The sequence below is a fragment of the Centrocercus urophasianus genome, unplaced genomic scaffold (genome assembly GCF_019232065.1).
Source record: "Centrocercus urophasianus isolate 14NV4802_14NV808 unplaced genomic scaffold, USGS_Curo_1.0 seq_9, whole genome shotgun sequence".
NCBI lineage: Eukaryota > Metazoa > Chordata > Aves > Galliformes > Phasianidae > Centrocercus > Centrocercus urophasianus.
In genome coordinates, this window is record NW_024885532.1 from 23,133,333 (window position 1) to 23,156,310 (window position 22,978).

The 22,978-nt window shown below is 42.7% G+C and overlaps 2 protein-coding genes across 2 annotated transcripts; one reads left to right on the top strand and one right to left on the bottom strand.

Moving 5' to 3' along the window:
• Positions 1 to 7,832: 7,832 nt before the first annotated feature.
• On the top strand, positions 7,833 to 9,915 carry NUDT15 (nudix hydrolase 15). Its single transcript, XM_042839238.1, has 3 exons — positions 7,833 to 8,022; positions 8,111 to 8,301; positions 8,436 to 9,915. Exons 1-3 carry the CDS (start codon positions 7,871 to 7,873, stop codon positions 8,579 to 8,581), a joined length of 489 nt encoding a protein of 162 aa, XP_042695172.1. The 5' UTR covers positions 7,833 to 7,870; the 3' UTR covers positions 8,582 to 9,915.
• Positions 9,916 to 12,593: 2,678 nt separating this feature from the next.
• On the bottom strand, positions 12,594 to 22,325 carry MED4 (mediator complex subunit 4). The gene is made up of 8 exons (XM_042839134.1): positions 22,222 to 22,325; positions 18,762 to 18,828; positions 18,295 to 18,465; positions 17,847 to 17,904; positions 16,772 to 16,858; positions 15,237 to 15,368; positions 13,156 to 13,373; positions 12,594 to 13,013 (listed from the first exon to the last, which is right to left on the bottom strand). The coding sequence occupies exons 1-7, from the start codon at positions 22,323 to 22,325 to the stop codon at positions 13,201 to 13,203; spliced, it is 792 nt and encodes a 263-aa protein (XP_042695068.1). The 3' UTR covers positions 12,594 to 13,013; positions 13,156 to 13,200.
• Between the last annotated feature and the right edge of the window lie 653 nt (positions 22,326 to 22,978).

Below are 22,978 nucleotides of genomic sequence, written 5' to 3' on the forward strand. Positions count from 1 at the left end.
AGCTGTCAATTAACACCTCCAGATCCTTTTCCTCCACACAGCTTTACAGCCACTCTGCCTTTGCCTTGTTGAAGCTCATAAAATTGGCCTCAGCCCATTGATCCAGCCTGTCAAGATCCCTCCATAGAGTCTTCCAACCCTCAGGCAGATCAATACTTTCTCCCAATTCAGTGTCTTCTCCAAGAATTTTTTCACCCTCAGAATTTTTTTTTCTTTATTTCAGTGTGTTCACACAATGAATCAAATTTATGTTGATTGACACCAATTACTGAACCAAAGACCCAATACTTGCACACAGTTATTCTGAAATCCATCCTTACAGCCCCAGTGTACCAGGCTTTCTATGTCACATAAAATTAACTTCTGCCTCATGTAGTATGCAGCTGAGTCTCTGCTTTAGCAAATTAGCATGTGTGTGTTTACTGTGGTGTCCTCGGGTGATTTCACTAGTGAGTTCATGTAAAAGACAGAACCCTCTGCAATGAATAAACCTTGTGAGTCACAGGCAAACAAAGTTTAATGGAGAACATTAATTAGAAAATAATGTATAAGAAAGCATTAATTCTGGGAAACCAGAATGAGAAGTATGCTCTATTAATGGCAGAGGTCAGTAACGAAGAAAAATGCAGTTATTTCTATGCATGTGAACCACAAAGCTAAATCTAATCTCAAGGAAAACAATGGTGGATATGTGATCCTAGTCAGTTCTGTGACTGGAATTACCCTGTAACTGGACAGGTTGCATTTTTCTTCCGAAACTGAAAGTGTACCATCATAGCTTCTCTTTAGGCGAGTATTGGGAAAGACAGAGTAACAACTGTTCATTTATTTTGCTTCTGGTCGTCTCCTATCTGCCTACAGCATTACTCTTATCTGCAGCAAACTCCACAGAGCGCTTAGGTCTGCACCTCTTACACTCAGACGCTCCAGGCATGAGCACCTCACTGTAGATGTAAGGAGCTGCAAAATTACAATAGGGCATATTAAAGGACTGGAAAGATTACGGCAGCTACTGCCACTGTGTACAATCCAAAAAACCAGCTGTATAGAGGGCTTTAATAATCTGCGTGTTGCATTTCTGAGTTCATTGTTTGCTGTGAGAATTAGTATAACTGGGATATGTTGTAAAAAAATCATGAATTTCTCTGTCTTCTGATCATGGATGCCACCATCTGGCTCAGACTGTCAGTACAAGGTAGCCTGGAAATGTGCAAATAAAAACCAAACCCTGCAGAAACCATTAAGAGTCAGTTCTTGGAAAGGATGCATTCACCTTTTCTTTGTTCTCCTAGAGAAACAGGAAAATATATTGATTTTGGCTACAACCAGGATGCATTGTAGACTGGTAGACATGTTCAGCTGCCAGACTAGCCAAAGTCACAGGGGAAAATCTGACCTGAAGCAAAATAAGAAAAATTCTTCAGTGCAGTCTCCATAGCTTTACACAGCACATCTTCCAGCTAGTTAATTCTCACTGTGTTGCTAGTTAGCAGGACATCTGTCAGGGTTGACTCTGGACGAACTGCTAAAAGGAACCTTGGGAGCATTTAATAATATGAAGCTATTCACTTGCATCAGTCTGAAGTATGAAGTTATTCCATCTGTTCTTCCAATTGTCATAGGGACAGGCAAACCAGTGTGTCACCATAAGGATGCTCCTGCATCCCTCCAACAAAGATTCTGACATTTTCACCTGTTTTCATATCAGAAACTTGTACAGCCTCGGATCTGGATGGGTGCAATTTTCTTCAGAACACTAAGCACCACTTCACCATTTCTCCACTTACAGGAATCATGAGATGCCAGGGGAGGCTACTTGGTGAGAGGTTCACTGCAGCAAAAGGAATTTGCTTGCACAAAAGGCATGACAAGTGATCCTTCACATCCTGTGTAGTTTAGTTGTGGAGCACCTTGCCTTAGATGGTGCAAATGTCAGGAGTTCACATGGGCTCAATAGGGGTCTTCACAAGTTCAAAGAACAGAATAGAGAAGAGGGTTACTAAATACATAGAAGCCACCTTTGCTCTGAGAAGTACCTGAGATGCAAATGGCCGTAGAAGAGCCAAAAGCCCTGTCATGTTTTCTTGCCTATTTTTCAAAGATCCACACTGGACCACCAGCTACCGTCTTTGATGGATTTTTGGCTTGAAATCATGGAGACATTTATATTCTTCTGTCTCAATCTGCCCTGACTTTGAATACACACAGGAGATTTACAGAAGTTGGATCACAATCCATCTTTTCCAAACTATGAGTTGCCCAAGGTCACTTAAAAAGTTAATGGCAGAGCTACAAATATAACAGAGTTGTCCCACCTCCTACACCCATTCCGACGACACAATCTTGTCTGTCTACACCAGAGCTAAGAAAAAAACTAACAAGCAGTTAAAATAGTAAAGCAAATACTTGCATATGCATGCCATTATTTTCCATAAATCATTGTGAAGACTGTGGCCACTTTGGTGCTGACAGTATATCTCAATGAAAAAGAGTACTCTTAATGGAATCAGATGTGAATGGTAATTCCAGCATCAAGATAGAAAATAATATTCTGTTGGTGCTTTTTTTTAGTACAAGAGTTAGTTTGTGAGAGTCAGTGAAGGTTACAGAAACAAAACTTATTCTGCTCAGGCAGGCCTTTCCTGAACTACACTATTAAACACAAGAATTTTCTGTTCTATGATAAGGAAGTACATAATGTAGAAAACCTGAAAGCTCTCATAAATTCCGATACGAAAATGTAATGAGTTGGAGTTTACAGAGAAGGGAGGATTGTGGAGAATTGTGCAGATCGTAGATTTGTAATAAAGATTGTGACACAGGCAGAGGTAAAGCAAGCTGACTTCTACAGAATTTTCCATCTGCATTTGGAAAATTAAGAGCAGTTGTTTATGAATATTCCAGTATTTTTGCTCCAGGGCTGCAGTCTTTATTTATTATCATTGCTCTATATTCTTCACAGTTTCACTGTTGGCCACTCCATCAAATCACTAAGTCCTGTGACAGGCCAGGGGCACGCTGTCACTACTATGAACATTCTCCTGCTTTTTATCCACAGATTTTTCTAACAAAAAAGTTCTCTTGTGCTATCCGATTCTTCCGCTGTAGAAAAGGAAGTGTCCAAATTTAGAGGCAAAGCCTGGACAGAGAGCCAGGCCACATGGGACCTAACCAGCAACCTCAGCAGATCAACCTTCATTTTCTTCCACTTCCCATAAGCTCAGGGGGGCAGACCAAGTTAACTTCTTTCCCCTATGAATCTTTTTTCATTTTCCTTGATTAATATTCAGATGCACAGTGTAGATTTTATGAAATCCTAGATGGAGACATACAAAATATCACATCTGATTTACTGAAAAGAAAAATGGTTTGACAAGTGTTTAATACTAATTGTCAGCATATTTGACAGCATATTTGCAATTGCAGAGAAGTAACATAAAGGCAATTAAATTAAAATCTCAAAGTGTAAGAAAACAAACCAAAGCTTATTAGGGGTATTGTTAGAAATCTGAATCTATCACAAGCATCACTGTCTGTCACATATGTAAACAGGGAAAAAAAGAATGGATTTGGGAAACAAAAGGCAACTTTTTTTTTTTAACAAATGGAAGTACATTGCATCTTAACAGCTTGCATGACAAGCTATTAAGTAGGAAGATACTCCTGTCAGCTTCTCTGTCATGTTTCACACAGGTAATGAATGATAAGAACAATGAAGTACTCAGACGTGTATTGGAAGGATCTTCTGTGACAAGAAAGAGCAAAATCTGTCCTACTGTCACTGGACTCTAGTGGAGAATCTTGTTTTATCTACAATCTCCAAAGCACAGCATCCCAGAAGATACAATTGCCAACCTCATGCAAGACTCCTCTTATAAGCATGGCAGCACTTACGCCAATTTGATCAAACAATTTAATGATTGAATCTGAATGGAAGGTACAACAATAACAACAAAAATGAGGCATTTGATTTCTCTGCTCGTTTTGCCTAAAGCATCTACTGTTTTACATTAAGAGGAGAAGGAAATGAAGAATATCAGTCCTGGAATTCTAATGGAATCGTGGAGACCAGATACTCTCTTGTCATTGACACTTCTTATAGTCAGCTGGTGACAGCTTATTAGATCATGTCTCGGCTTTGCTGTGTGAGCAGGTTTTGGCTGAATACTCAGTTCTGAAAGTGACTTAAACTCACCTGGTGATACTGAACACGACAAGGGCATCGCTCTGATTTCTCAGCTGTGAGGCAGAACTACCTCCAGTTCCAACTGACAAGGAAAAGTAAGTGGGCCCATTTAAGTCAGAGGAGTTGGAGGTCAGAGGTATGCCTGACCGTGAGGTGAAATACTCAGATAATAATGGCAAGCCTCTAAAACGCTCTGTGCACAACTGGCAAGGGGATTTACTGAAGCTTGAAAAGATGCTCATCTTTTGACCAATTAGTATGAAAGGTTTTTTTTTTCCACAAATCCAATTTATATTTTCCCTCTTGCATCTCTTATAATTAACAGAACTGTTTCCTGAAGTTTCTCCCTTGATACAGAAAAGCAGATATGCTAGAAATTGATAGGATTAATATTCATAGCTTAGAACACTTTCAACTTCTCTGTTATCTCCTCAAGAAATACAAATCATAGAATCTCAGAATTGTTTGAGTTCAAGGGGGGCCTTTAAAGGTCATCTAGATCAAATCCCCTGCAATGAACAGGGATGTCTACAGCTAGATCAGGTTGCTTAGAGCCCTGACAAATCCCAAAGGACGTAAGACATTTGTGTGATCTTACAGGGTTTGTCATCCCTTCTTAGCTGTAAGTAGACGAGTAGTCTTCAAATCAGAGGAACTGCTTAGGTAAGAGTGAGGAGCTACCCCTTCCCATTACATTAGCAAGTAGAATTGTTATTTACATAAAAAATGCAGACCTTTTACTGATTTCCTGTGTTTTTGCAAATAGGGAATACATAAATTCATCAGAAGAAATCCTAGCTGCTACCAGAATAGAATCAGATGATAATTTAGGTTGGAATGGCCATCTGTTACAACCACTCTACTCCCTTCATACTAACTTTGAGCAGATCACCCAGGGCTCTGTCCAGCTGAGTTTTCATCAGTAACTTCAGAGCTTGCACAGCCTTTGCAAGCAACCTGCTCTAGTGCTCTAACACACTCACTGCCTGTTATCCTAACACTGCACAAGCGAAGTAGGTCCCCAGAAGACTCATTTTAGCTCCCAAATCAATGTTCTCTCACTGCTTTGCTAGATGGGAAGCAGCTCTCTGTATGGCAATATCACCAATCATAGAATACCCTGAGTTGGAAGGAACCCAGGAACACAGACTGTAACACAGGAAGTTGTATCCAAACATGAGAAAAAAACTTATTTACTGTGAAGATGACAGAGCACTGGAATAGGCTGCCAAGAGAGGTCGTGGAGTCTCCTTCTCTGGAGATATTCAAAACCTGCCTGGACATTTTCCTGTACAACCTACTGTAAGCTTTAGCGAAGGGCTGGACTCAGTGATGTTCAGAGGTCCCTTCAAACTCGTGTAATTCTGTCATTCTTTCTGTGGGTCTGCTCTCCAGCCTTTCATTCCCCAGTTTGTCTATGGCTGATTGAGAGAAGGGGAAAATCTTTACTATGTATATATTTACTATTACTATGATAGAAGATGAAATTGCACTTTTTCATTCTGGATTTGTTCTCATCTCTTTTCTTCATTGGATGTCTGTTCACCATCACACTTAAAAATACTGGCCAGTATTTCTTGAACGATCTGTGCAAAACCTGAGTGCACATCTACAACCTACATAAGTCCTGTAAAGAAAGTAATTAAAACAGAGTCAGTCAGAAAAGAAGTGCTTTATTTTTACAGCATCCTTTGCTAACGATCACAAACATAAGAAAATTGAAAGAATCAAAGGCAAACACATGTATTCCAAAGCCTCCCCCAAAAATCATGTTTGTAAGAAAAGGTAGTTATCCTGCTACCATTGAAACAAACATAACGACCACGTGAGTGTTTTTTGCATTTTACAGTATGAGTTGAATGAGAGCAGGCAGTCCTCAGTCTTCTTTGTAAACGCTGTTTGATGGAAGATACAGGAAAATGATTTACATTTAACACAAAGAAGAATGTTTTCATTGCTGCTGATGATGAGTAGTCTTTGGTAAAATTTAAAATCATTATCATCTTTTCAATACAGAAATGGCATAACTGACCAATGTTTAATCTGAAGATTACTATGCCTATACTGGAAGACACGGACAGAAATAAATGAATTAGGATCACAGAATGCCTGGGATTTTGCCTGAGATATTTTTTTTTTTAACATACTGATATCAGTAACTCAGGGTGTGGGCTGACATTACAGATAAAAACAGACAACTAGTTTCAAAGGGCAGCTCTGCCTCCAACACACACTCTGACACTTCTGCATACCAACATCAGGGGTCATCTGAGGCCATATGGAGTCAGTTCGAGCAACCCAACATCAGAAAACAAATCCCACAAAAAGCAGAGATCAATAGGCAGCCAACTTGGCCAAGTGACCTTTGTAAGTGAATAAAAACACCTGTATAAAGGTACATTTTCAAACAGGACAAAATACTATTTTGAAGTCCTGAAAAGGAATAATACTTCACATCCTTTTTGTGATCAGTGGGCCGGTGAAAAGGAAAATCATGGCCACTGACAAACTTTAGTAATTTATATGGAATACACGAGCCAGCAGTGTGCCCTGGTGGTCAAGAAGACCAACGGTATCCTGGGGTGCATTGAAAAGGACGTGGTCAGCAGGTTGAGAAAAGCCACCCTCGCACTCTACTCTGCTGTGCTGAGGCCACGTCTGGGCTCTCCGTTCAAGGACAGGGAACTTACAGAAAGACTCCAGCAGAGGGCTACAAACATGATTAAGGACCTGGAGCATCTTCCTTACAAGAGAGGCTGATAGACCTGGTAGACTGGAAAAGACTGAGAGGGAATCTTATCAGTGCTTAATATGCTAAATATCTAACGGATGGTAGTCAAGTGGATGGGGCCAGGCTCTTTTCCTTGGTTCCTACCAACAGGACAAGGGGCAATGGGCACAAACTGGCACATTGGAAGTTCCATACAAACATAGTCAGGTGTTTTACTTTGAACTTACAAAGCACTAGAACAGGCTGTCCAGAGAGCTGTGGGACCTCCTTCTCCAGTCATGCTCCAAACCCACATGGACACCTTCCTGTGTGACCTGATACAGGGCACCTGTTCTAGCAGGGAGCTGGACTGGAGGATCTCCAGAGGTCCCTTCTAACCCCTACGATTCTGTAGCATGTGAGTTTTTTTCAATGCCAGTCATTCTATAATTAAAAGAAACATGAAAAATGAGGAAAAATGCTTGTTAACACAGATTTTCATTTGTTTTTCCATTTTATCCCTGAAGAATTGCCATTCCATCTCCTGATTTATGCATAACTGTGCTTGCGGGTTTTCTTTTGAATGATTTCTAAGTGATTTCGCCTAGCTGAAACCACGAGCTGACACAGTAAGAACTACTCCACTCCAAGCAGATCTGTAGATCAACTGGAACTCTGTATCCCATGGCACGGAGCCGTACCTAGGTGGGACGTTCCTGTTTGAAGCCAGCCTTCGTTTGCTCGCGTGGTTAACTCGCTGCTTTCCACACGAGTGAAGGCTGCCGTGCTAATACTGCTATGAACCTCACAACGCCCTTCGGCCTGTGAGCGCTCCCCCCCCGGCAGCGGGCGGGAAGAGCGGCTGAAGCGAGGCCACGCCTCTCCACGAGACGCCGCTACGCGCATGCGCAGCCGCCGCACTCCCACAGCCGTCCCGGGAGCGGAGGCACCGTAGCGCACAGCTCGCGGCTGCCATGGGCGAAGCGACGCGGCCCCAGCGCCCCGGGATCGGCGTAGGGGTGGTGGTTACCAGCCCCGCGCACCCCAACTGCGTCCTGCTGGGCAGGAGGAAAGGCTCAATGGGAGCCGGCACGTACCAGCTCCCCGGAGGCCACCTGGAGTTCGGGTAGGAGCCCCGGCCCCCCGGGCGGCGCGGACAGCCGGCCGCCCGCCGTGGGACCGCAGCCCTCCTGACGCGCCCGGTCCGCCCGCAGGGAGAGCCTGGCGGAGTGCGCCGCTAGAGAGACGCTGGAGGAGGCGGCGCTGCGCCTGCGCAACTTGCGCTTCGCTTCGGCCGTCAACTCCGTGTGCGCCGCCGCGCGCTACCATTACGTCACCGTCCTCATGAAGGGCGAGGCCGAGCCGGGGGAGGAGCCGCGCAACTGCGAGCCCGACAAGAACGAGGGTGAGGGCGGGAGGGGCGGGGCTGCAGCGCTGCGCGTTGAGCGTGAGTACGGCGTAGGCAGCTTCTGTGCGAGAAGGATCTGTACAGATTTGGAGAGGTGTTACGGTCACAATGTTTATTTTTTATTTTTTCAGGTTGGGAATGGGTTAAATGGGATGAGTTTCCTCCAGCAGAGCAACTCTTCTGGGGCCTGCGGTGCCTGAGGGAGCAAGGCTACAACCCTTTTACGGAAGACCTGGATCACCTGAAGGGGTACACAGGGAGCCATCAGCTGGCATGAAGCCTGGTGGTGTGACAGCCCGAAGGACCTGTGGTGCAGAAATCAAAACGATGTGTGGTGCTGGCTTTGCCCATGTCTGAACTGCAGTTACCAAGATGTCACATGCTGCAGTGCTTTCACTTGAGTTGTCGTGCATCCAGGAGGTACACAGGGCTGCCTTCCAAGCAACTGCAAACATCTTCTGTAGCTGTTAATGATTAATGTTTTCCTTTAGGCATACTGTTTTATCTGGGGAATCTTTATACAGATGAGATGCCCTGTGGAAGTGAATGAGAAACTCACTTGGAAACAGCTGTAACAGCATGCCCAAAGGAAAACGATTTGTTTAAGCAACGGTCCTGGCTTATTCATAAAGCTGTTTTGTATATCATGCTGCTTTCTTCAAGTATACATCTAACCTGGTCTAGTGTTAAATGTGGAGATGAGCAGCCCTGCCTACAGCAGGGGGGTTGGATCTTGATGATCTCTGAGCTCCCTTCCAACCCAAGCCATTCTATGTGTCTATGATTTTGGACCAATCTTTAAACTTAGCCTTGTTTCATAGGTCCAGTTAAGATGCTTTCAGCAGCTCTATGAAACAAAAGTCCAGTTTTCCACAGAATGTCATGTTCTCCTACACTATACTTGGAAACCAGTATTATAAACAGTAAAAGAATGCTGCAGAGAATGAAAATTCTCTGACCCTTTTTTCCACCCCCTTTCACCTACCTTCTGTTGGCAGTAGAACTTGTTTACAGAAGAATTTCAGACCTCAGTTGATTATCATTTCTGACCATGTTATTGAACCCTAAGAGGTGAATGTCAAAGCACCTACAGTCTTCTGCTAGGCTGACAGAACACAGTGAAGAAACAAACTCATTTATAGATGTGTAGCTGTGTCAGGCAGCTGCACTTTCTGGCTTAGGAGGGCTGTCAGTATGAAACAGCACAGATAGGTGTCATCCTTTACAGCTACTAGGACTTGATTAACATCTTAATTTTCTGCATGGGGTGACCCAATAATTGAATTGGTAGCAAATGAGATCACAGAACATATGTACAAAAATGATGGGTTTGTCATTTTTATAGCAACTGTAACCAAAGTTGGCTCTTTCCGGGCTGTAGATATTAACTGTAAACCAGGCTGGATTTTAACCATTAATTTTTGGATAGGGACAGATTGTGACTTCAACAAATTACATAACTGCCTTATTTTTTTTTTTCTCTACAGGGTTATTTTGTAATACATCTGTTTGTTTTGTAACTATATCCATTGTAGAAAATTACCTGAGATGTGTTTATTTTCTTTAAATAAAAGCAGCACAATAGAGGAAGATTAAAATTGTCTGAAATTATGCACTGACTTGGCAATTCCTACATGAGATTGAATAGCTTAAAGCTCTTCCCGACTTTGCATAGCAACATTCTTTAATGGAGGAGTTTCTTTTTGATGTGAAGCAGGAAGATGATAAAAGGCACAAAGATGTCTCCTGGACAGTTACTGCTCCAAATTCTATGTGCAGCTTCCCTTATGACAGATTTTCTATGAAGAAAGATTTGTTAAAAAGCAGTTTTGAAATTGAAGATGCCAATGAAAATTCCTTTACTGCTCTACCTTTGTATGAAACCTATTTTTCTATTCACAAGTGGAGATTTTCTTCCCAAAAGCAACTTCACATTTACTAATAATTGCTCCATTCAGCTGTCAACAAAGTGGTTGTAGAAAGAATTGACAGATGTCCAGCCCATCTGCCTCAATGAATAATTAAAAATATTTAGTAATTCAAACAACTTAGTGGTCTTTTAAATATCGGAAGGCATCTAAGCATTGATGGGAAAACCCAAGTCAGCATACAATGGTTTGTAGTGCAATAATTGCAGTTACACTTAATGGTTATATTCACTCCATCTGTTGCAAGTAGACTAGTAGCTACTGAAATGAGGACACAGCATCACCATATGTCAGGGTTACCATTCTCTTCCCAAGTGGATTGATTAAATGACAGTGCATTACTGCAATCAGCTATCAGCAATCTCTAAATTCACTTGCTCTAAATGCACCTTGCATTTCTATTTCTTACACAGGGCACCCCCTAGCACTCCCAATATTTGATGCTCAATCATTTTTAGTTCTTATTTTCAACTGAGCAGAAATACAAGGATCAAATTAAATATAAAATTAAGTAGGAAAATGCATTCTGTATACATCTAAGCAACTGAATAACAGAACATACAGTTAAACCTTTGCAAGTTTATGTTAAATTGCTTATAGTAGCTAGCATCTTGACATACAAATCAGAAAAAAAACTTTCCTAACAGATAGCTCAAAGAATTTACGCAATGAAACTTTACCTAGGATGCATCTTATGTGCCAAGTCTGATTTTATGCACTAGAGCAGCAAAGTGAACTGTACTTCTTAAATACATGAAACAGGTAACTTAGGGGTACCTTTTAATCCCTTAACATGCCACTAAACAACCCAGGAAAGTAAGTGGTTATTTCACAAAACTCTGCCTTCTGTTCCTTTTTTATTTATATCTGGAAATAACCACCCACCTTCTCAGTTATTTAAATGAGTGAATCATATGATATTGCCACGTAAGACTTTGGGGTACATTATTTGTTAGGATGGTTAATTTATGTTGATCCAAATCATAAAACCATAGAATGGCCTGGGTTGAAAAGGACCACACTGATCATCTGGCTTCAACCCCCCCTGCTACATGCATCCTAGCATAAAGATTAAAATACCTATGAATAAGAATTACTTGTAACTGTGAAACAGAGGTTAAAAAATCTTAGGAAGTGAAAATACTTCCAAAAGTGATAGCTGAGACAAAACCAAATTGCCCATATTCCCTTAAAGTGCTTGAACCTAACTGAAAAGGTGATTTTCATTCCTGTATCCCTATGGGACTCATATATATATAGGTCATATGGTATCATTACTGTCACTGCTGAAGGCCTGCCTGAACAATGAGGAACGATTCTTGATTTAACAGCTATTTCCTGCACAGAATATGCAAAAGTTGAGAGAACTTTGATCTCTGTTTCAGGTAGCCTTAACAGTAAGGCAAGGCAGAAACCTGTAACTGGTACAAGTAACAGTTTGCATGAGTAACCTGATCAAATTGCAAAAATAAAAGAGTAGCTGTCATCATATGACACCCTAAGCAAAACAGAGCAAAGAAAGCCAAGAGAAATAACTTTGGAAAGATGAAAGAACACTTACAGCAGAGGTAAAAATGCAATTGCTGGAGCAAACAAATGAACAGGTTCAAAGAACTGAAAAAAATTATAGGTGACAAAGACTAAACAATAAGTGAGCTCCTTTTGAACTGAAAAGAGCTGAATCTGCAGTATGCTCCAAAGCATCCATGGCCCTGGGATACCTGACCAAAATATCTGTGGTGTCTGGCAAGTAGGCATTCTACATCACTGCTTCAGGGTCTGCAGTTGCGGGTACCTGATAGGCTCAGCTGAAAAGAACAGACTTGCAGCTGCTGGCTGCTCAGCTGCTTCCAATACTGACACTGCAAAGGGAAAAAGCCTGGAGAAAAGAAGGCTGCAGGGTGGCCTCACTGTAGCCTTTCAGTACCTAAAGGGAGCGTGTAAACAGGAGGGGAGTCAACTCTTTACAATGGTAAATAGCAGCAGGACAAGGGGAAATGGTTTTAAGTTGAGGGAGGGAAGACTTAGGTTGGATGTCAAGGGGAAGTTCTTTACAGAGAGAGTGGTGAGGTGCTGGCACAGGCTGCCCAGAGAGGTTGTGGATGCCCCGTCCCTGGAGGTGTTCAAGGCCAGGTTGGATGGGGCCCTGGGCAGCCTGGTCCTGTATTAAATGTGGGGGTTGGTGGCCCTGGCTGTGGCAGGGGGTTGGAGATTTGTGATCCTTGAAGTTCCTTCCAACTCTGGCTGTTCTGTGATTACACATCCCAATAAAAGGAGCACAAACTTCTGAAACTTAATCAGAAATCAAACACACACAGATGAAATGCGCTGACTAATGAACTCACACAACAAACCTAAGACTTATGTTTGCAAAGTGTAGCAAAGTTGCAAAGGTTTATTATATATTACAATAATTACAAACTTTTTTTTTTTAAACACCTTATTGCCATGGTTTTGTTCTCAGAACACACTAGGTGATTAACAACATGCATTTCAGCAGTAACAAAAAAGGTATTAAAATTACAAATCTTACGCCTTATTTCTGTGCCATAGAAAAGACTGTCTTCAAAAGAGTCAAGTTACTAGCATACATACAAGGGGATTCCCCTTACACCTTTTGTCCCAGGAACGTTGTCATCTAATATGTATAGTGTATATATATATATATGTATACAAATGCACGCATCTCTTGCAAACATACACATTCACACATTTACATCAGCACTGGAAATCTGACATCTCCCATCCAGCAGAAAGCTCCCAGTCATTTCAGTTGAATATCTAATGGGAAAAAAATATATATATCAATTGTAAGTTCATGGTTTGAAATTAGCCACTCTTATTTTTGAGCTGGCTGTATCTTCTCCCTGCAAAGGGCTGCCAGCATAATAAAAGGGACTGTGATTAACAGCATCCAACCTACCTTCACCACAGGAAAGGTCTACTAGGGATACCGTCCCTCCTGTACCTAGTCTGAGTCACTGCTGCTGCTTGAGGAGTCTGTTGACATCACTTCCACATCATCTTCATTCTCTTTATTGTGTCCCGGAGGCTCCAACATGAAGTCATTACTATGATTAGGAGGTAGCATGTTCATTGACATATCACTTGATTGCCAAGGATACTGAGGAGCAAGCACATCTGGAAAAAAGGGGCATAATCAAGCTATCAGTTTTGTATGTCCACAAACTGAATAAGGGAGTTCAAACAACAGTGTAAAATTAAAGCAAATCTTAAAAACATTACTGGCTTTTGGACAGCTAAAAACATCTTGTGATGGAGTCGTTCTATCACTGTAAAAGCCTATTCTGCCAGAGGCCTGTTTATGTAGGTGGCTTAATCCCTCATCAAAAGAAAAATTAAATTTCAGAACAATGTACATTCAAACTGTGTTTTGAAGATGAAAAGCTCTACATGAACTGACTTAACACAAAACCAGTTACGAAAATGGTCACTCTCAGTCACTATGCAAAAGGAGATGAAAACATTACATCAAAAAAGAATAAGTAAGGTAAACACAGGAATTCAGATTTAAGTTTAGTCTGAACTAGGCAGAAACACCTTGGTTATCCTTTTCCAAAGAGCAAATATGATACACCAAATGCAAAGGAGAAGACAGTCCCACTACAAAACAAGGCCCATGAGCAGATGTATGTGGGAGATGGGAATGCCTCACAGTGCACCAGCAGACCAACCCCAGCAGCCTCCAACTTCTCTCAAATCTATTTCTCCTCATCTCTTACTTCCAAAGCCCTCCCAGTGCGTATTTCTCATGAACCTACAAGGGAACTCCTCTGTCCACAACACTTCCTAGGTCTCTTTCCTCTTTGCCCTCAAAACACCTCCCACTTCAAAGCTGCAGCATACATCCTTAATGTCATTTCTGCTCCTTTCCTACTGATCTCTACTGCTACAGATAGAGGCTGGGCGGAGAATGGCTTGAGATCAGCCCTGAGGAAAAGGATTTGGGGGTGGTGATTGATGCAAGATTCAACATGAGCTGGAAATGCACTCTTGCAGCAAAAAAGACCAACAATACCCTGAGTTGCACCAAGAAAAGCATGACCAACAGACTGCCCCTCTACTCTGCTCTCATGAGAGCCCAGCTGGAATACTGCGTCCATTCTGGAGCCCCAAACACAAGAGAAAGGGAGTTGTTGGAGCAGGTCCAGAGGAGGGCCATGAAGATGATGAGAGAGCTGGAGCACCTCCTCTACGAGGACAGACTGGGGCTGCTGAGCCTGGAGAAGAGAAGGCTCTGAGGGGAGCTCATAGCAGCCTTCCAGTACCTGAGGGGAGACTATAAGAAAGCTGGGGAGGGACTTCTTATAAGGGCATGGAGCAACAGGATGAGGGGAAATGGCTTTAAATTGGAAGAGGGTAGACTGAGACTTTATGGAACTACAGCCACAATGCCCTAATACCAGATGAGCACATTACTGCATTAGCTAGTTGCATGAATCCAACTCACCACCAGATGTGAGGACACAATGCAGCCTTTATACTGGTTCTACACTTGCTTTAAGAAGACCTACACTAGAGGCACCACCTTTCCATCAGTCCTTGCAAATATCTTTTCAGTCCTGAACTTAAAGGAGAGTAGGAGAAGACAATAAATCTCTTTTCTTCTGAATACAGCATTCACAATTCCATTGTTGTAGCTCCCAAGAAGAGTTTGCTTTGGAAACACTTTTTTATATGATTTAATATCAATCAGCTTACAGAATTTTAAAATAAATTAACTGTTGGGTAGCTAAGTGAGTTTTCTTCATATTTACTTTGTTCTAGTGTTTACAGTATCATTTAGCATGAAACAAACAAATAAAAAATAGTTAACAGAAAATAACTTTACTGACTGGTCCTTCACTGCTGGGAACAACATTGGCCATAATTTTCATTCTTTTAATTCTCATTTCCCATTGCTGAGAAACATTTGTGATTACTCTGACTATACAAAGAATAAGAACAGTTAAAAAAAAAAGAAAAAAGTTGAACTTCTCTTACCTGGCAATCTGCCTGCTGCAAGTGCATCCCCAGGTAAGTGTCCATTAACCCCATTAGTGGATGGGTTGTTCATCTGACCCAGGAGACCACTCCTCATTTCTAGATCTGTAGGATATGGCCTGCGTGGGTCCCCTATTAATAATAATAGTGATAATAATTAGGAAATATTATCTTTTTTTTCTTCTGTGTCTGGTTTCCTGTCTGGATCAAAATGAGCATTACCCCTATTCTATTAGAACTGGAGACTTTCCTTGCTCATTCCTACTTATCATAAAAATTACATTATGATAATGTATGATGTTCAGAACATCTTTGCTCCCTCTGCTACTTGACAGCTAAATAATAAGGACGGGGGATGAATGGGCTGAAAGCAATCCTGTGGAGAAGGACTTGGGGATACACACAGATAAAAAATTGGACGTGAGCTGCCAGCACATGGTTGCAGCCCAGAAAGCCAATCATATACTGAGCTGCATCATAAGCAGCGTGGCCAGAAGACTGAAGGAGATGGTTCTCCCTCTATTCTCTACTTTTATGAGACTCCAGCTTAAGTACTGTGTTCAGCTCTAGGGCCCTCAGCATTAAGAAAAATAGCCAAGGTGCTGTTGGAGCAGGTGTAAAGGAGAGCCACAGGGATTGTCAGGGGGCTGGAGCATCTCTCCTATGAAGAGGGGCTGAGATAGGGGAGGTTGTTTAGACTCAAGAGAGGCTCTGGGGAGACCTAATTACAAGCTTTCAATACTTAAGGAGGGCTTATAAAAAAGATGGAGAGTGAGCCTTTTTACAAGGGCATGTAGTGATAGACTGGGATTAGATATAAACCGAATTAGACATAAAAGTAGATTTACATTAGATATAAGCAAGACATTTTTCACTATGAAGGTGGTGAGGCAATGGAATAGGTTGCCCAGAGAGGCTGTAGAAGCCCCATCCTTGGAAGTGCTGAAGGTTGGGTCGGATGGGCTTTGGGCAACCTTGTCTAGTGGAAGCTGTCCCTGCAGAGGGATTGAAACTGCATGGCTTTTAAGGTCCCTTACAACCCAAATCATTCTATGATAAGTACTGAGAAAAAACAAAATCCTCCATTTTAATTTTGGATAAGAAAGATAGTTCCCAAAACAATCATAACACAATCAATGGGGTCAGATCTAGGGCTTTCATTGTAACCAAAATCATAGGTTATTAAAATCCTATGTACATACATCCTATGTAATATGTGCAGTGAAGGGACACAAACACACAGAAGTCTTCATCACACTTCTGCCTTTTAATTGGGATCAATAATCAGGAACAAGAAAAGTAAACTAATGAGAGAAGATCAATCAGTTAACAGAGGTCTGCAGTTTCATAGAGTTCTGCAGGTGCACATGAAGTTTTCTTGGAAATGCTAGATGTAACAGCTATAAACATTACATATCTTTAATAAACCAAACTGTGCTTCATTATGTGAAACCATTTTAAAACCAGATACTGGCTGTGCTTTTTTATTCAAGAAAAAGAGCAGTCATAAGAATAGTCATACACATGATATTTACCTGGTACCCACGTCAGAGGGGCACAAACAGCATTACTAGCACTGATCCTGTGGGCATATTTAATTATTTCTTCAGATGAAATGGCACCTGAAAGAAGGAAGAAAAGTTACCATACTTAAGAGACTGCATCATTTGACTGGACTGTTTTTCAAACTGAAAACACGAGGAATGTCATTCTGTCAAACACCAAGAGCATGCTTCAAGTGCAGTGACTGCTCACAGACTGCTTGGACGATACAGAACAAGCATCACAGTGAACTCACTTTACAGCCACAAGTTCAGTATGCCTTCAGTGTTAACAGCTCTTTAACCTTTTGAAGAAACACAAACCAGTATCTTTCACAGTGCACTTGACAAGCATATTTTTTTAAGAAAACTTCAGCATTTCTAGTACAGAACTTTGGCAGTAATTACAATCTTCCTTTTTTGTAACTGTATTACCTACCAGGTACCTGTAGTAGCCCTTCCTCCAATAAATACACCTGTATTAGAGTTACTAGAATCATTATGAAATTTCTTGATTTGTTTAGAAGGAAGTATGGCAAAAAATACTATAAACGACTTAAAAATGCCACCTACCAAAAAATAAAAGAAACGAAAAAATCAAGTTTAGCTTGGCAATTGCCACAGCATAGCAGCATTTGATACAAATACAAACAAGTATCACCAGCTAAGAAGTCTTTTATAAACAATGCTATAATATACATGCACACAAAAACTCTTCCACGTAGTCACAATGAAATGATCTGCTTTTGTGAGACATTTAGGTAACCAGATAGACTGTTTGTGGTCCAAGAAGAGCATCCAAAAACTTGAATTCAAGTCTAATACTAAAGACATGTCTGCCACAAAAGAAAAAAAAGTTATTCCTAAAAAAAAAAGAAAAGAAAAATCCCCATGCTCCATCTTTCATCTGTTGAAATGGTTGACAAATTCGTAACGAAGTCAAAATCTGTTTACACACAAAGCATCTGAAATCTGTGATGACAACCTTAAGAAGAAATTACTAACTTGAGTTCACTTGCAACATTCTTTACAACTGTTTGTATATTACGTACAATCATGGATAACTCACCTTTCCTTGCCTTTTCAATTGATTTCAGTTTTTCCTTTGCTTGATAAACAGCTGTGGCCTAATTGTGGGAAGAAAAGAAACAACACTAAGCCAAAACTTCAGTACATCCTTCATTTGTATCCTTCTGTCTTAAGTCCTCTGTGAAGAAACCCTTGCATGTAACTGCGTTTTAAGAGAGAAACTGTTCAGGGGACTCTTCAAAATACACAGAAACAAAGTAGATTTTGAAGAAAATTATCAATACAAAGTAACTGAACGCCACAATAAAGAAGTAGTGTTACTGGGGAAAAAAAAAAAAAAAAGACAACAAATCAACCAACACTAAAGCTCTCACAAAGTTTTAAACATTTAAATCTTCACTGACACAAAACTCTGAGAGGGGGACTTTCTGTTCCCCCTGCCCCTTCTGAGCAGATGCTCAGAAGCAAAGATATCCTCGTGAACTTACCAGTATGTGCTCTGCTTCTTTCAGTTGCTTCTGCAGCTGCTGAATGTCATTATCTCTCTTTTCTACTACCTTTTCTAAAAGCTGCATTTCATGATGGATTTTCCCCTGATCAACTGCCAACTTCATTAGCTCTTGAAACTCTCCATCTCTCTGAATCAGCAGCTCCAGGATCTGTTGGGCAAGAGTTTTGTAGAACTTTTAATTAGCTCAAGTAACAACACACTGCAAGTAGCATCACACTGCAAAAAGCAACTGATACCCACAAGAGTATTAATTCTTGCTCAGCTTGCAGAAACAGCCTATGAAGCAAGAAACCAATGAACAAGCAATCAAAAACATGAAACCAAGAATGCTTTTTCAGTGATGCCAAAGCTTCACCATCATCATTAGTCCAAGTACAAAGGGAGAAAGTAAGAAGACATAGTGTTTATCTGCACAAAGAATGACAACTAAGAAAGTCAGTTTACCTGGCTCTCTTCTCCTGGTTGTGGAAGCTTCTGGTTTCTTGAAATTGCCAAAATTTCAATTAGTTCCCTGAAAGGAAAACACTATTTATGCAACTTTCTAAGCTATTATTTGTAAATCACATCACATCTTCCCCAACTGAGTATTTATATCATTAAAGCATTCATGTACTCGAGTATTTTACAGTTTTATGTAATAGTGTTGACAGGGATTTCACAACTACAATTCTGTAAACAGTTTCATGACTGCAGCATGATTTCATTTTAGTTCTTTGAGCTCATGAAGTGCTCATGTGTATTTGTACTTAAAAAGAGCTAAGTTCTTGTCCAACTACATTAGGCACAAGCTGAAACTGAGAGCAAACAGCACAATTAAATGCATTTGTATCCTGTTTCTAACCCCCTTTGTTCCATGAGAGGATGAAAGTCGAATTGACTACATTATTTTTGTTCTCTATTGCTCCATATTTTTTTTTTTATTTTTCTTTTTATTTACTACAGAGCAAATTTCACACTCAGTTTACAGTAGTTAAGTCTATGTGTTCACATACCTGGAGTTTGTTGTAAGACCACTTCTATAAAAGCAAGTATTTTCACAATGGTGTATCAGCTGTGCACTGAACAACATGAATACTGAAAAACTAATATTCTGGGGGTAGGTTAGAAGAGCTTCTCAAACAAACCTCTTGATCTTGCTTCCAAGTACACATTTAGTTTTCCACCATCACGTAGAGCCATCAAGAACCTCAAATGAAACTCCCTAAATAAGACCATGCAGCAAAAAGGCCATATCTTTTTTTTTTTTTTTCTATAAATTTGGCAAACATGTTTGGTTTTTCAGGCTATTAACATAAGTTCAGTGCTGCACATGACTAACCACTTACCCAAAGTAGGGTCCTTGGAATGGTACTGGCACGCTCTTTAGTCTGGTGCAAGCAGCTCAAGAGAGATGTCCACTAATACAGTAGTGGAGCCAGAACCTTAGAACAACAACAGGTTCTTTTCTAAAAGCTTGAAAAAGCCCCTGATCAGTAAAGCTATAAACAGCATCTTGAAACATGGGAGCAATGAAGTCACCATCCCTGAAGGTGCTCCAGAAACATACAGCTGTGGCACTGAGGGACGTGGTTAGTGGGTATGGTAGGGATGGGGTGATGGTTGGACTAGATGATCCTGAATGGAGAGAAGAGACCCATAAGTGCAAGTAAAAGGCAAGAAGGCTTCACAGTGACTGAGAATAAGGGGGGTGAAGGGGAATAATTATAGTTTACAGAAGCAAGAATGTAGAGCTTGTTAGAAAATAAGGGATGGCAGACACCGGGTCTGAGATAGCGAGGGGGATGAAGGCCATACTGATAAGGTTTGAGAACAGCCCGAGGACATTTGGCAGGGAGGTGATTAGATGTCCAGAGGGCAAGAAGAAACAAGGTTGGGGGGATGCCCCCCCAAATGCCAGCAGTTTACAGCGAGAAAGGCATTCCTTGCGAAGGTTTCTGACAACAAATCTTCATCCCACGACCTCCTACGCATGCACAAGAGGGGAGGGTCTGCATGCTAATGAACTCTCAGGGGTATAATGAATATGTATCCGAATTCCAGGGAAACTACTGATTATGTATTAGTTGGGCCTATACCTGTAGCACTATTTTTCTTGATGGTGTGCAAGTTAGGTGGATCTATCCCCCCTGCACCCGGTGTCTGTGCAGCACTGAGTAAATCATACCTGCTTTGCAATCTTACTTGGGCTACAGAGTTTGATTTCGCATGTCAATCCTAGAGTTCTTTCCAACCTTAATAACATTTTCTGTGACTAAAATAATTCAAAGCTATTAGTGAATACTGAAACTTGCTATTACTGAAATATTGCCATACCTGACCAACACTGATCACTAGCAAACTATCTGCTGTAAGTAGGTCAGCTAACACCACTGAGACTCATGTTGGGGAGGGCTGTAATTTGGCCCTGTGTTAGCACAAGGGACACAGGTTAGACATGTTACAGACCACGTGTCCCCTACCACCCAAGCCAGTTACATTGATCATGAAAGGCCCAGCTCCATGGTACTGCTGATCACTAACATATAGCTGACGTGCTTTGGGTTCACTATTGTAGAATCACAGAATTGTAGGGGCTGGAAGGGACCTCCAGAGATCATCGAGTCCAACCCCCCTGCCAAAGCAGGTTCCCTACACCAGGTTGCACAGGTAGGCATCCAGGCAGGTCTTGAACATCTCCAGAGAAGGAGACTCCACCACCTCCCTGGGCAGCCTGTTCCAGTGCTCCATCACCCTCACCGTAAAGAAGTTCTTGCACACATTTGTGTGGAACTTCCTATGCTGCATTTTCCAGCCGTTTCCCCTTGTCCTGTCTCCACACACTGCTGAAAACAGTCTGGCCTCACCACTCTGCCCCCCACACCTTAGATATCTGTAGACCTGGATCAGGTCCCCCCTCAGTCTTCTTTTCTCAAGGCTGAACAGACCCAGTTCACTTGGCCTTTCTTCACAGGGGAGATGCTCCAGACCCTTCACCATCTTTGTGGCCCTCCGCTGGACTCTTTCCAAGAGATCCCTGTCTTTTCTGTGCCGGGGAGCCCAGAACTGGACGCAGTGCTCCAGATGAGGCCTTACCAGGGCAGAGTAGAGGGGGAGGATCACCTCCCTCTGACCAGCTGGCCACGCTCATTTTAATGCACCCCAGAATGCCACTGGCCTTTTTGGTCACAAGGGCACACTGCTGGCTCATGGCCAACCTGTCGTCCATCAGGACACCAGGTCCTGGTCCAGGAAAAGACCTGTAAGTATATCCAGTCCAACCATCAGCCCATTCCCACCATGCCCACTATCCATGTCCCTCAGTGTCACATCCACACAGTTCCTGAACAAATGCAGGGATGGGTGACTCCACCACCTCCCTGGGCAGCCTGTTCCAATGCATCACCACTGTTTCTGGGAAGAAATTCTTCCTAATATTCAATCTGAACCTCCCCTGGAACAACTTGAGGCCGTTACCTCTAATGGTAGACTATCAGATCCAAAATGAAAAGGAAAAATAAGAAAAAGAAAAAAGAAAAAAAAAATAAACCACCTAAAATCTAAACGGACACGAGAAGAGCAACAGCTGCGCTTGTTTTCTGTGCCCTACCTGAGGCAGTCAGTGAGCCACACGGCAGTTTGGCAGTGAGTAATACGAGGCCCACGAGCCGTTCGGGAGACAGACAGCACAGAGAGCAGCCGGCACAGCGGGCAGCGAGGAACAAAGCTCCGAGCACAAGAAGCACCGCCGCAGCTCTCGCAGCCCCCCGCTGCAGCCGGGCTCCCCACCCTCAGCCTGCGGGCGGCTGCACCCCACGCGCGCCCTCGGCCCCAGGCCGCCGTTCTCCTCTCGGCCCCAATCCCCGGGCCCTCGCTCGACGTCCCCGCCGGCGGCTCGGTACCGAGCGGCGGCCATCCCATCGACTACCTGGCCAGGAGTTCGAGATCCTCCAGCGCCGCCAGCAGCCGTTCCCGGGTGCTGCTCCGCTCCCCACCTCCCCCGGCCGCCGCTGCCGCTGCCGCAGCCGCCATCACGCTCGCGGACCCGCCCCCGCCTCATCCAGCCCCGCACGGGCAGCAGACAGCGCCTCCAGCGGCCGAGGGGCAGCGACCGAGAGCGCATGCGTGCTGCGATCCGCCGGGCAGGAGGCGGGAAGCAGCGGCGGGCTAACGGCCGCCCTGAGGGTGGGGCGCGGGGAGGTGCAGTGTCGGGGTGTGGAGGTTACGTTTCGCCCCGGTGGGGCTGGATGTGGGCTTGTGAACGCCCTCTCCTGGAGCTGGTTCGTTACACGCGGAACTGTGCTTAGAACCGTAGAATCGTTACAGTTGGAGACTTGTGAAGTTCATCCAGTCCAACCATCAGCCCATGCCACCGTGCCCGCTGACCACGTCCCTCAGTGCCACATCCGCACGGTTCTTGAGGGACGATGCCTGCACACCTCCCTGGGCAGCCTGTTCCAACGCCTCACCAGTCGTTCTGAGCAGAAACGTTTCCTAACACCCACCCTGAGCCTCCTCTGCTGCAACATTCCCTCTCATCGCTGGGAGAGGAAGCCAATCCCCACATCACTGCAATCAGCTCATTGCTGGTTTTGAGTGCATTTCATATTCCTGGATTTCCTTAAAAGAACCTCTAAATGGGATTCAGACCTACTCTAATGATCTAGAAAACAAATGATGAAGAA

Coding starts and splice junctions, on each gene's coding strand:
- NUDT15 (XM_042839238.1), top strand. CDS start 7,871: ATGGGCGAAGCGACGCGGCCCCAGCGCCCCGGGATCGGCGTAGGGGTG. Junction 8,023..8,110: donor GGAGGCCACCTGGAGTTCGG/GTAGGAGCCCCG, acceptor GTCCGCCCGCAG/GGAGAGCCTGGCGGAGTGCG. Junction 8,302..8,435: donor CGAGCCCGACAAGAACGAGG/GTGAGGGCGGGA, acceptor TTATTTTTTCAG/GTTGGGAATGGGTTAAATGG.
- MED4 (XM_042839134.1), bottom strand. CDS start 22,325: ATGGCGGCTGCGGCAGCGGCAGCGGCGGCCGGGGGAGGTGGGGAGCGG. Junction 16,859..17,846: donor AATTGAAAAGGCAAGGAAAG/GTGAGTTATCCA, acceptor TCCTTCTTTCAG/GTGCCATTTCATCTGAAGAA. Junction 15,369..16,771: donor CCCTCTGACGTGGGTACCAG/GTAAATATCATG, acceptor TATTATTAATAG/GGGACCCACGCAGGCCATAT.